Raw genomic sequence first — 14,440 nt, forward strand, 5'->3', positions numbered from 1 at the left:
GATTAAACTACATGCAAAAATGTCATTAAAATATTTGGCGTCTACTTTTTATTTAGGATGGTATTTAAAATATTTGAAAGAAGTCAATTCGGATTTATGTATTTATATCACTTCTTTTCATTTTTAATGATCAATCTTGTCACTTTTATATTTCAGGAATAAATTTTTAAAAAAACCTACAGTTATTATATATTTGTATTTTCAATGTAGCACATATAAATATATAGAAAACAAAAATTTACATTTAAACAGGACACAACATTTGAAAAAAAAAAATGTTATAATTAATCTATCGTAAATTCAAAAATAAAAGAATGAAATATATTAAGTATAATTAACATACATACCAAACATCGAATCCGATTGCTTGTACTCTATTTTACGTCTTAGTATATATAAAAGACTAATTCCATTCATACTTCAATTCTTACATTAACTATAATTTAATGTTTATTTTCGTTTTGCTTTCTTTGGTAAAAACCAAGGCTATAAACTAAGTGGCCAAACGAAGATCATGTGATCAATATTTGGTCAAATATAATTAGCTACGCGACAATTTTTTTGTCTGCTAGAGTATAATAGAATATATGTTACTACAAAAAACCTTCATGAATTCACTTTTCTTAATTAAATTGAGGAACGTTCATTTTTTTTTTCCTTTTTTTTAGACAAACAATAAGCTATTTTTTCTATTGGTAGTAGAATCAAAATGAATTAGAAAAAATTGAATTAAAACAATCGTGTGATGATTGTATCGAGGAATTAAAAGAACTTTATTTATGGATAATAATCTGAAAATATCCTAAATAGATCCGTCCAAAAAAAAAATCCCTATAACATTTATTGCATGAATGTTTTAAATCCAATTTCCTTTATCATTTCATGACTGTTATACTCTAAAAAATAAACTTTTGTTAGTTTCATTTATGTTTCATGTAATAAATATTCCCTCTGTTGAACTCATCTGGTTAATTCAATCAAGGAATATTCATTACATGAAACATAAATGAAACTAACAAAAGTTTATTTTTTAGAGTATAACAGTCATGAAATGATAAAGGAAATTGGATTTAAAATAGTCATGTAATAAATGTTATAGGGATTTTTTTTTGGACGTATCTATTTAGGATATTATCAGATTATGTGTAATCAAGTAATGTGGTGTCTCAAAACTGTTGGATGTAGCTTTCATATCCTTCTTACCACTTTATTTTGTATCTATTGTAGACCCTAATTGAGGTTACTCATAGAGAAAAAAGAACATAGAAGCGACAATATGTAATAAAGTTATTGCAATAACGATTGATCAAAGGTATTTGAATGTAAAATAGCTATAATAGGACGTTCCATTTTTTTGTTTTTCTTACATTAATAATCAGTAATTAAACAATGATTTTTCACATTGATAGACTCTAATGCTACAATAAAAAGTCAAGTTATCAACTTTTTTCCTTTAGCTGCCGGTGAAATTTTAATTCACCTTCATGTCTAGAGATAAAATAATAATGTACATCAGTGGCGTCGCTATCCCTTATGAAGGGGGGGGGGGGTTCAGCCCCATAAAACTTTTCTGAAGCTCTCCCCCCAATTTTTTTAATCAGATCTTACATATATTTATAAGTCTTTTTTCGGTGTTATCATACAGGAAATCCAAATTGGTCAAAAAAATTAGTCTAATATTTAGCAAGTAGACGTATGAAAGAACAAAACATGTTCTTATGATATTTATTTGGGCCTCAAATGCCGTTTTCTGGCAGAAATAGAAGCTCATTTTCCTTATCTACTCTTCGTCCTTGTCTTTTCTATCTTTGTCTTTCTACATACTTATCTCCGTCTATTTTCTTCTACCTTCATTTTTTGTTTGTATTCCCTTCTATTCAGCCATGCTACGTGTACTATATATATAAAATAAACAAAAACATAAGGAAGTATATTTAAAATCATGATAAGTTTTGGACTAAGGCCCCAACAATGAGGAAAGTTAGCAACGCCCTTGATGTACAGTAATTCCTTGACATGTGAGAGTTATCTTTCTTCATGGACCAGTGTTTGAATGTAAAAGCTTGAAGTGGCTTTCACAATCTGTCTCCAACTCTCCACTAGCTCATGTCTTTATGAATGTTCGTATGTTGTGGTACTTGTATCTCAATGCATTACTGTATCATTGTTTATACCCTTTACCATAGCTGACATTCATTGCTGCAGGGTGAAGATTTTAATCTAATAGAGCCTTAATATGTCGAACCACCAACCGAAATCCTTTCTTTGTATGTATTTATTTATTTCTCTATGAGCCACACTTTTTGCCAAATATGTATTCTCTACCAAAAAGATTTTGTGATATTATCTTGTTTCAATAAGGAATAATATCTAAAAATATTTATCATATCCATTTAAAGTTAAGGAAAAACTAACCCTCAAAACATATTATTACTTAATTCTTCATTATGACCTACTTTATTTGAATTAAAAATTAATATAATTTATCAATTGTATTAAGCGGAAGTAGAACATCAATTTAAACATAGGTTTGTCTCATTACTTCAGTAAAGTATGCCTTGCCATTTCGACTTCTATTCTTGTAAACAGAGGTGGTGGTGTTATTTGGAGTTTTTGCCCCATTCTTGCTAGAACTAAAGGTTTGCGTGGAGAGTGCATGAAGAGATGATGGATTTGAGTGAGGATTATTGGAAACTCTTTCATCGAAAATGTTTGTTCGGACTGTACTGGGGCGTACTTCAAAACTACTAGAGTTTTTATTTCTATAAAACTTTTGAGCAAAAACCTTTCTGAACTTTGATCCTCGAAATATATATATGATAAAGTTGATTGATGAATTCACCGCCAAAAAGAAATGAGAAAGATGAATGATGCCATCAATAAACGGTGTTGATGGGCATTGACCCTGAAAAAGTTAATATAAAAAAGATTAAGACCTTAATTCATTCTATATTTTAGTTTATTATTTTTAATAATCGGATTTGAGTTTAAAGTTTGAAATCTATATTAATAAAACAAAGTTTGTCTGAGGAGGACTAATTTTTAACAACAAGCGTATGTACTGAGTGTTTTTCATTAAAAAAGAAAAGGGAAAGAAATTACACATAAAAAATAATAAATGTTACTTTAGATGAGGCATATAATACTAGAAACATGTAGGTGTAGCTTAACTGAGAAATTACTACAATGACATAACATATTTTTATACCAACATTTGTCATATTTTTATGAAAAACTGACTCATTTATTAGATTCAAATAGTCCAATATACGGTGTACGTCTGCAAATCGCAGGAAGTCAAATGCCTCGTGGAGAGTGCAAGGATGGTGATAGAAAAAATATTTATTTATACAATTAATTATTCACATATTCAACTTTCATTTCTCAATATGTCCACAATTTTGCAACAACCATTGTGTCAATTTTTCTCCTGGAGGCACTGCCGACTCTCACAACACATTTTTCATGCATGATAGTCAATTGCTCATAAATAGCAGCCTTAAGGGCGTTGACAGACGAGTAAGGGTTGGTACAGGCTCTACTTTCCGTATAGCCCAGATTCCGTAATTTAGAGGAGCACAGTCAGGGGATCATAGGAGCCAAAAGATAGAAGGCTAATTAACGACCCGTTTTCCTGTATTCAGTCTGCTGATTTTGACCAATTCAGTAAGTCGTTGACGCTTCCTTCTGACATATGAGGTCATTCCAATGTTGGATTGTCCCAGGATGGTGTCTTCCAATTGCTCCAAAAACTCGACATTCTTCAATTTGTTCTGCCCCCCACTTCCCGGCTACTGCTCCAGACTTTCTTCTTCCTTGATCTTATTCCTCACCTCATAAACCAGTGTCTTTTTGCAAGGTACAATCACACAAATGTAGGTCACTGATATTCCGGTGTGGAACATGTCAGCAACTCTTTGTATTGTGCGTCCATTTCAAACACTTGCTGTTATCTGAGCTGCTCAAAACAAGTATCACTTGAAAACTAAAATTCAGGCCTTTACAACCTTTGTTCTACAAAACCTCGGAATTTACTTTTTTTTAAATCGAAAATTGACTTTAAAGATCTTTCCTCAATTTGCTGACGCACAGTATATACCTTAACCTAAAAAAAAAGGCTTGTAATAGGTTTGATACTTGAATTTAATAATTTTATTGAAACTGTGATGTATGAATTTCATAGGCCTGATTTATTATGGAGATATATGTTTAAGTATTTAAATCAAATGTATATTTTTTTTTACCATAAAAATATCAGAAATGGTCTTTTGAACTTATGTTTTTTCAGTGTAGTAATTTCTCAGTTCTTTTATCCCATTGGAAGCAGGCTTGCATTTAGCCTTCACTTACACATTTCTAATATGATATGGATGAGATGTAGCAACAACCTTGTGTAGCTAAAGCTGAGCGCCTCATAATAAAGGGAGAGTAAATATATTTATGGTTTTGAATCCTTTTTTAGAATGGAAGTTTTGTTGTTGTATGCAACAAGAAAATGCTTTTATTTAATTTTCTCAAGCTGTATCGTTATTTATTCATTCTTTCGAAAAGAACATGTCCATGAAAATCAAGGAGTTACTCTCAGATATGTTCGAAATTCATATGAAAAAATACCTCTGCTCATAGATAGCTAATAACTGCGAGCAATACTGGGTACTGTCGCTTTTAGATTATAACTAAAAAAACATTCGTATTAGTTTTTAAGTTTAAAAGTATTACATAAATAGAAATGTATATTGAGATTCATAAATTATGCTATTCTAGTTCAATGGTTCTCAAACTTGTCGTACGTGGATGATTTACAACATTACAACCCTTACAACATTTTTGTAATCATAATTTTTAATATTTAATAAAAGATTTTCTTTGTCAACTTTAGAAATACATTTTTAAATAATAACATAAATTAAATTAATAATGTCAAAGAAATAAGAAGCATCTTCTTTTTAATTATCTAAAAATATGTATCTAATAGAAAGATAGTCATTCAACAATATAATTTTATTAAAAGATCATCCTCAATAATGTTATGTACACCTTTAAAGTTATGACAAACATCTAAATAATTATATCAAAGAAATAAAAAAACATGTCTTTTATACAAGCAGGTCATCCCACATAACATTCTGTAAAATATTAAAAGTTTTTTAAAATAGTAATTGATATTTTCTAGGTGGTTCACACTGCAAAAAGTTTTATAATCACTAGTTTTTGGTTTCGATCGGATAGTCCTAGACCTGTCTGATACCGTTATGACTTTGAGTAGATCAAACTAATTCAGTCATTTAAAGTAGTTAATTCTACACCTGTATAAATAATTTTTTTACCTAGATCAGTGTTCCAAATGAAAAATTCGGTCAGCATCAATCATACAAAATATATGTCTGTCCCATTTAAAATTAGGTCAATTTCGATTCTACGATTCACGTATTAATTTATAAAATTAATTGTGTTACATAATACGTGAAGTCCTTGTGAGGGTTTTTTTTTTTTTTTTTTTTTTGGAGTTGGTAATCTGAAGAATTAATTTTCATTTCCTTAGCCGTTGTTATTAATATTAAACTATATTCAAAAGCTGCTTAAAAATTCGTTTGTGCTCATAAAAGACGTAAGAGTTGTTGTAAAGTTATGATTTAAAGTAGTTGTTGGAGTCAGAGTAGAATTGTGGTTGGGGTCAAAATTGGAGTAATTATTGAGAATGTTCTTGTTTATTTCCTTCTCCCCCTCTCTTGCCACCGCTGCTGATTGTAGCTGATATAATGAAACGTTATGGGAGCTAAGCTGCTCTTCTTGAAAATATTCAATATGAATAAATTACATTTACATAAATCATAAATCCGAATAAGTGAGGAAATTAGTCCAAAGATTAAGACAAAAAAAATAAATACCAAGATTTGAAAACGATTAAATTTTTGTTTAGAGTCTGAGAGGTGCAATGGACCGAAATATCTCTTCAAATCGCTCATGAAAAAATTGTTAAAACTAGTCTTGGACTAAGTCTCAAAACCAATATTAAATTAATTATTTATAACTTATTTACCCTTTTGGTTAAGCATGTAAGAACTTCATACAAATCCGGGATTATTTTCAAGCTTTGACAAGAGACAAATACAACAACGATGGTAAGAAGAATTTTTGACATCTGGGCTTCATCTTTTGAGAGTTGTTGGGATTGATTTATTTGGACTCCAAGTCTTTGACGATCCACCATTGCTCGATGTGTAGTCTTCATAATCGATGTGTTCAACACAATAAGTATAATGTAGGGAATGAATTCGATCAAGAGGAATTTAGACCAAAAAATATAATATGTGCTGAAATAAAAATAAATTAAATCTTTTTTTAATAGTAATATCATATTAACAAATTTTTTATTTAATTAAACAAATATTAATTATTTGAAGCAAAAAATCTCAGCATATTGTACATCAACATAAAAACAATTTTGAAGAAAAAACAAATAAAGGCAAAATTCTAAATTAATTTTCTATTACAAATCTATGTATGTACGTATACATTTAACCCAATATCTAATAGATATATTATGGGTTTTGTATTCAAGCTTACCAAGGATTTTTAACTAACCTATATATGATTTAAGAGGAAATTAGTCCAAAGATTAAGACAAAAAAAATAAATACCAAGATTTGAAAACGATTAAATTTTTGTTTAGAGTCTGAGAGGTGCCCCAAATATCTTTATATTTATTATTAGTATATAATATGTGATACATTAAACTAAAAACAATCTTGAACAAAACTCAAGAAAAGGAGAAAAATCCAAACTATTATTTATTTGACACATACATACTGGTCAATATTATCTTATAGACATATTTAAGTCAATGATAGGCTTTATATTCAAATTTGTAGAATGAATTAAGATGCCCCAGAATGTTAGTAATAGTTAACAAGTTTTATTTGATTTGAGACACTTAAATTAAAATGTATTTATTATTCATTTCTTGTGACGATCTATTTTGGCTACTGTAAGTGCAATTTGTTACAGATTCAAAAAGTTAATAATAATAATAATTTGTTGGAAAAAGATGACAATAATAGAAGATTCTAAATGAAATTTCCAATCAATTTTTCCTTTTGTGTTAACAGGCCACATATCTTGAATATAGTTGTCCTTTTAACAACTAATTACATCAAACTTTTTTACATTCAGTAATCATCAACTTGAATTAGATTACCCAGTAACTTAATATTTAAAAAATAGCCTAAACAATACCGATTTTTTGGAGAAAGATAAAAAAAGGATAACTGATAGATGAAATAAAAAAAAAAATACTGCTCTACCAATTATATACAGTGATAGATTAATCGATTACATGGGTCAACAAATTTTTGACCTTCAATTAAGATTATGTTTTTTTTTTTACCTTGAGAACATTAAAATTTCCTTTATGAACCAAAATGTCTGTTTTTGTTACTTACGGTGAACAACATTTTATAGACCATCAATAACTTTTCATAGCTTAATTAATATAAGAAAATATTTTTTCAAGCAACAAATCTTATATAATTTTAAACATAAAATTTTTGTTTTATTGTGAACCCTCATTTATATTTAATTAAAATACATTTTCTTCGATTATGAAGAAGATCCAAAAATAAAATAATTTTGACTCTCAAGGGTTGTACTTTCAAACTAAATTGATATTTTTTTCTTTGCTTTAGACCTTTCAAGGTGAAAAATAACAATAAGCCATGCTGCTGAAGGAGGAAATATTATTCAAAAAAACCTGTGTAGGCTACAAAACAAGAAGTTTTGGTGATAAATGCCATGTTTAGTCTCTCGGGATAGAAATAATCAGGTGCATATTATCTCATTCATAGGGCCCAAAAAAGGTAGATTTTTTTTTCTTGTGTAATTAGGAGAAGTTGACAATTATTACTGATATTTAAAATCCAATATATAAATAATAAATACGAAATCAGCAATTTAAAAAATGAAAGAGATTAAAATTTTTTAATTACTCATCTATTAAAACCAAAAATGTGGCAAGTGTGTTCAGCTTTTAACAGTTTTTTCGCACTCTTGATTAATTTATTAGACCCCTGAGGAAATATCCTATTTAACATATTTTTCTAACCCAGGAAAGTATAATTATAACGATATATTTGGAAAATAATGATAAAATGAAAACGTCATCAAGGGTGTTAGCAAGAATTTTTGGGGTTTTTGACTACGATTTCTCTTTAGGTATGGAGGATGTCGGATTTTTTGACAACTGTGATAATTTTTTTTCTATAGATAGAAACGTATCCGGGATAAAATATTCTCTTGAACTCAATGAACATATGTTCACGTCTTAGTCGTCCATAGAGAAGGAATTACACTAAATGACTTTAAAAAACAATCCTATGTTTGAAGGCTTTCCTGGTTAAGGCATGGGACCAAATCGGTCATCATGTTGTCTGTGCTGCTGTCAAAGACTTTCCTCAGACTTGACGGCAACTGTGAAGTCCTGTTTTAACTGTTTGCAAAATTTGTTTAAATTTTTTTTTGATATGTTGCAGAAAATTATATGTACAAAGTTTAACTGTTGTAATTTCAAAAATAAACTTCCTATTACCGTTCCTTTGAATTACCCTAATATCGGTACACCCTGAAATATTTTTTTAGGTTCGCAATCGAAACATTCAATTATATCAGCATTAATTTTCCTGTGGTTTTATTCTATTATAAAATTCCCCCTAGGGTATTTATGTACTTCATATTAATGATTTGATTTACCTGTAATAAATATTATTCCTGAGATCGCTTGGTTGTATATATGCATCATGAGTTTTTGTTTCATTATTATAGACGTATTCAGTTCTTAGCTCGTAGAATTTTGGTATGTTGAAGAGAATTGAAAATATAATGGTACCACTAATAAGTCCCTTTTGTATGCGTTTTTCACCCAACGGCCATTTTACAGCAAAGTATCTAAATAAGAAAAAAAAAATATTATTTCTTGGAATGGAAGTTTTTTTTTAGCAATTCAAATCGGAGCTGAACTAGACATTCTAGAACTTAGTAATACCCCTTAAATAGCATTCTCCCCACTAACATTAACAATTTAAGTATAAATAATAACACTAAAGACACAACTTTGTAGAAAATTACTTGAAATCAACGGCCTTAAAATGTTGATTGTAATGTTGCCAGAGTAAACTATCTATTTTTTACAAAGGAATAAATTGATTGTACTTTGTAAAAAAATGAAAATAAAAACACCATTTGGTTTGTATTCCACCTTTTGCTTTGTACTATTTTATCTATATTAATAAAGCCAAGCTTGGGTTTGTGTATGCATGAATGTATGTATACAGGAAAACAAGTCACTGGGTGCACTGTATATAGTGCTCCATTATATATATAATAATAAATTTATTTTGATCTAAGGAATTAAAAAGTAATCGTATTTATGAAATATTCACACGCCTGCAATATTTTTTATTTATTGTTATGCATATGTACACCCTTTCAAATTTTTTATGTTATTTATTTTTATGCTATATTAACCAATATATGTATACATTCAAAAGTGTATACAGGGTGCACTGTATATAGTAATCTTGGATGTAAATCATATTAACATTTTATATATAAGAAATAATAATGTAGTCGCATTAATGAAATATTGCATGCGTGTATGTATAACAAAAGAATTTTATTCGTTTTTATTTGTGAAAGCTCTAAAGACTAAAATACTCATCAGTAAAGCTAGGTTTCAAGATTTGATAAACTACTCTTTTTTTTTTAAAGGTAAAAATCATATAGGAGTATACGTATATTATATTAATAAACACTTTGCAACAAAGTTAATGTCTTAACATAATATAGACTTTACACAAATAATTTACTATTATTTTTATCGAACTAATTTCACTCATACCATCAAGCAAGACAAAAATGTCTGCTATAAAACAAGTAGATTGGCATATAAAATAAAAAAATAAATACTAATAATCATAGTATATAAATATGTATAATTGTAAAATGAAGGGATGAAATTCATTTGTATATTATAATTTTCTCTTTAGTGATTTTTTTTTTTTTTTTTAGTCTTATAAAATGTAATTTCAAAAAAGATCAACACATTGGACAAAACTATAGTTAATTTTTAAATAATGATGTGGAACTTTCTTCCTAATTCCGCTTTTGCAGTATCAGCAGGTGTTCTATTATGATAGTTTAAAGGACGAGATCTTCGTTTGTTAATTGTTATAGACTTGTAAGAGCCAGAACCCACAAAAGAGAAAGATGATATAGAGGAATTTTGTCCACTGGAGGTTGAAAGAGTATAGGATTTGAGATTTTGTTGAACACTTTGAGTCAATGGAAGTTAATCTATTCCGTACACTGATGTTCGATTGACAATGGTGTCTGCACAGAGTTCGTACAAAGAAGAAACTTTATTTAACCTCCATAATTTCTCCATTCCGTTTCGTTTGAGGGCCATTCGAGCTAACTCAATAAAACTTTCTGATATATTAAAATTAACTAGAGGAGAGACTTCGAAAAATCCCATGGAGTTTTTCTCGGCGTAGTCCTCAACTTCATTTTGTCGACTTGTCTTCTAAAAGCTAAGTGCAATCTATTTCCTATTAAAATATCTTAGGAATTCCAGGAGCATGATCATTCACTTCTTTTAACCAATGATTGATACCTTCAAATGACCATTTGTTGTTTATATCATACACTAGTAATATTCCTTGTGCTCCACGGGAGTAAGATCTGATTATGGTGCAGAATCTCCCTTGTCCACTTGTGTCTCATAGCTGAAGTTTTACTCTTTTTCCATCAATGAGTATCATGGTAGTCTTATAAGCTGCTCCATAATTGCCGGAAGTCGAGCAAGAAAAAGGGCAATCCGATGCCCCATCTTGCAAACCTAAAAGAATCTTTTGTTTCCCAATATCGGAAACGCCCACTAAGAGGACTTTTAACAAATAATCATATCCCGTATTTGTAGAAGAAGGGTTAGGGGAAGAAGTTACTTCTCCAGGACTACTTAGATCTATATTTTGAATCACTCCACCTTACAGACTCATTCGTTATACTATAAAAATAAACCATTTTCGTCACTTCATTATTCTTTACATTTGATCAATTACTATCTTGATATTAGAAATGGAAATAATGATGTTGCACGTGCTCTTTTTTTTTTATTCAATGTTTTTAATTGTCCTTGTGGTAACATCTTCCTCAAATAGTTAAAAAAAGTTTCTCCTCTTCCTAGATTGTAATTAATGGGATCTGTATCTATCCATTATTCATAGGAGCTCATATTTTCCAATTTAGATATCCTACTCTTTATGTTCTGTTCAAGAGATCTCGTCTATGTGTGCCTTACTCGGGGGATCTCATCTTCTTTAATGGAATGATCGTTTATATTGCAGATGTTCCTTTGCATCAAGGGATGTGATAATGACTTCTGACCTTGTGAATAATTCCATTTATGAGCATAAATATATAAATCCCTCCACATCAACTAATGAGTATAATTCTATAATAACTAATGAGTTCCATAAAAAAGAAAGAATAAACACCTAAAAGCCCAAGTGAGAAACAAACAGATTTAACATCCTCCATCCACTGTTCTTTTATTGAAATTATCGAGTCCTTTTCTTCTTAAGTCAACTCTGCTTCGTCTCTTACTTTCAGAAAACTATTTCATTGATAAGAGTTCTTCAGTTTCCTTGATTCATATACCAGAAGTAATTACAGATATCATTTTTTTTTCGACTAGCGGCGATAAACAAAGCCTATAAAGGTCGACTTAGATTTAATGCTTATAAAGTTTAAAAATTATCATCCTTAATATTTACAAGTGAATCAATCGTATAAAATAAAAATATTAAAATTTTTAAAATAATGTTTTAGTGGAAAAAAAAAAAAAAAAAAATGAGTGGAGGGTCTCGTTTTGTGGAAGAGATAGCCTTTATTTAGTATCCAGGGTGGGGGAAATAGGCTTATCTTTTTGTTTAAAATTCGGTGGAACGTAAATATATCTTTAATAGTACGTCTATTAGACAAAGTGATGAGGCTTAGTCTTTTGATTTTGAATTCATAGTTCTCGTTATCTCTCAATGATGGAAAAATGACACAAACCTGGATTATATCTTTTCTATGGACTTAATCAAGTAGTTTTTTGAAGGATTCCAGATCTCAGATCTGCGCATTAAAATTGGAAGGACATAAAATTTATAAAAGTTTTACCATAAACGAAGGGTCACGAGTTTTGAAGCTTCTTTTAATAACTCCCAAGTTTCAATTGGCCTTCCTTATAATGTAGTGTATATGCCTCTTAAATTTCAGATCACAAGAGAGGTAAATTCTCTAAACCTCGATTAAAAATTTCTAAGCATACGAATAACTTCTAAACAAGCCATTATCGAAACAATAAATATTTCTATATAATCAGATTTAATGTTTAAGTAGGATACTGAAAAGTATTTGCTATTATAAATAAATTCAAAGGAATTAGACGAATTTTTATATATCTTGTGGTGTATAATATCTCAATTTACTAACAGAGGGTTAAGATACACATGGGCAAAAATTTGCGCAAGGAACTTTCACATACAAATCTATCTGATTTGCATATATTTTGATACTAACGTACAACTTACATAATTAACCAATAGTAAAAATAATCTTTAATTTCAATACTACTATTAATATTCATTTTATCCTATTTTAACTACTCTTTTTTTTTTTACTTTTTATGAAAAAATATTGGTTCCTTAATATGGGAATTAAAATCGATGTTGTCACTTTCGTCAGTCCATGAAAACGCCATAATATTATATTAAAGGATCTACGTTCGTTATTCATTAAATTCGTTTTCTAAAATCGCAATCATCTTTCATAAATATAACAATTTGTTGTTGTTCATGTCTGACGGATAATTTCGAAGAAAGTTTGACTTCCTTAAGATGATAAACGAAGAGATTGCAGGCAAGCTAATAAGAGGCTACATATAAGAGATTGAGTGTTTAGTAAACATTTGGTTCCAGCTTTGTCACGAAAATATTAACAAGAAATATTATGGAAGTGACGAGAAGAATGACTATTGCTGAATTAGCTGGAGAAGGAAACGGCAACGGGCCTATCATCAACTCCACTGGTTATCCCAGGAAGACCGTGTATGATGCTCTAAAGAACCTAAATGAGTCACCAAAGCCTTAAAAGTACAAAAGTAACCAGAAGAGGAGCTCAACATTCCTGCCACCCTCAAGAGGCCAATTTAGCCTTATTAAATTAATCATAGGTTGAAACTGGGCACAGACCGCTCTGTGGGTACAACAGTTAATAAGATAATAATATATATTAAGAATTATCTACCTTAATGCAATAGTTTAGTGTTCAAATTTATGGATTAAACTTTTTTTATTTTGTTACAATTTCTTGAATCATAGTTAATTAAAATATGAATTATTGTTTCTAGTCTATAACGGGTAAATTTTTATATTCAGTTGTATAACTGGATTCAGCTCTTTAACGCATTACAAATGAAGACTACTAATTCATCTGAACTACCTGCATTGGGCTTATAGTTCTATATGTATATATTTTCATATAACATATGATAGATTATGTCATTTATCGAATATTATTCTATAATCCTTTAGATTTAAAACGGGGTCTGATTGGAACCTATACATTCCAAATAAAATATTTTTTTAATGTTTATTTTTGTTTATTTAGTTAATTATATTTAATATTCTTTGGCATAGAAATGTATAAATTATATAAATATTTCGAAAATCAGTAATTCTCAATGTAAATGAATCTTTTCTCATAAATTATGCAAACAATATAATTATTCATTTGGTTATCGGTGAGGTTTTTATCAAATTTATATAGATATGTGACCTGTCAACACAAACGCAAGCTGGGATGATTTTTCTCAAAGTTGAGCCTGGATTATATTTGTATTTTGAATTAAATTACCTTAATTTTCTATAAATGAATTATTATATCGATAAACTATTTGAAAAATCTGCATTTTCCTATTAAAGATCTTTAAAAATATTGATCAGTTTTAAAGTCTGCGTAAGAAAATCGTACGGCGTCAATTAGAGCTCCATAGAGCTTGCATTTGATGTTGGGTTATAGAAACGAAATTCATTCCAAATTATCAGCTTTTATACGCTGTATTGTTAAATGAAATACGTCAAAGAACAACGGACGGTGGAATGAAAAAAAACCCAAGGGATTGCAGGTCATGTGATGAGCCAATGAAAGAGGCTGTGAAGCTCTGGTGAGATGCCAACTACCTCGAAGGGAATTACTCTTGGGAGTAAGACTCCGATTTCTGGCCTCCGAGCTTATGACTCCCCTCATCACCGGATTGCTCACCAATGTACTATTAAAAACGGGGTTTTGAACTAAACAAAGTTCATAAATCAAATAAAAGCTCCAGAATATAGTAAAT

General features: G+C 29.5%; 1 protein-coding gene and 1 pseudogene across 1 annotated transcript in view; both read right to left on the bottom strand.

Moving 5' to 3' along the window:
- Nucleotides 1-2,302: 2,302 nt before the first annotated feature.
- The window catches only part of LOC139906069 (FMRFamide receptor-like), a 30,421-nt gene continuing 18,283 nt past the window's right edge, over nt 2,303-14,440 (bottom strand). The window contains exons 3-5 of the mRNA XM_071890197.1: nt 8,746-8,940; nt 6,041-6,314; nt 2,303-2,905 (exon numbers count right to left, since the gene is read on the bottom strand). Of these exons, the coding sequence (XP_071746298.1) occupies nt 2,519-2,905; nt 6,041-6,314; nt 8,746-8,940 (856 nt within the window). The 3' untranslated portion in view covers nt 2,303-2,518. The remainder of the gene's footprint in view (nt 2,906-6,040; nt 6,315-8,745; nt 8,941-14,440) is intronic.
- Nucleotides 10,121-14,349, bottom strand: LOC121121722 (ras-related protein Rab-40C pseudogene; annotated as a pseudogene).

This window comes from Lepeophtheirus salmonis, chromosome 7 (genome assembly GCF_016086655.4).
Source record: "Lepeophtheirus salmonis chromosome 7, UVic_Lsal_1.4, whole genome shotgun sequence".
Classification (NCBI taxonomy): Eukaryota; Metazoa; Arthropoda; class Copepoda; order Siphonostomatoida; family Caligidae; genus Lepeophtheirus; species Lepeophtheirus salmonis.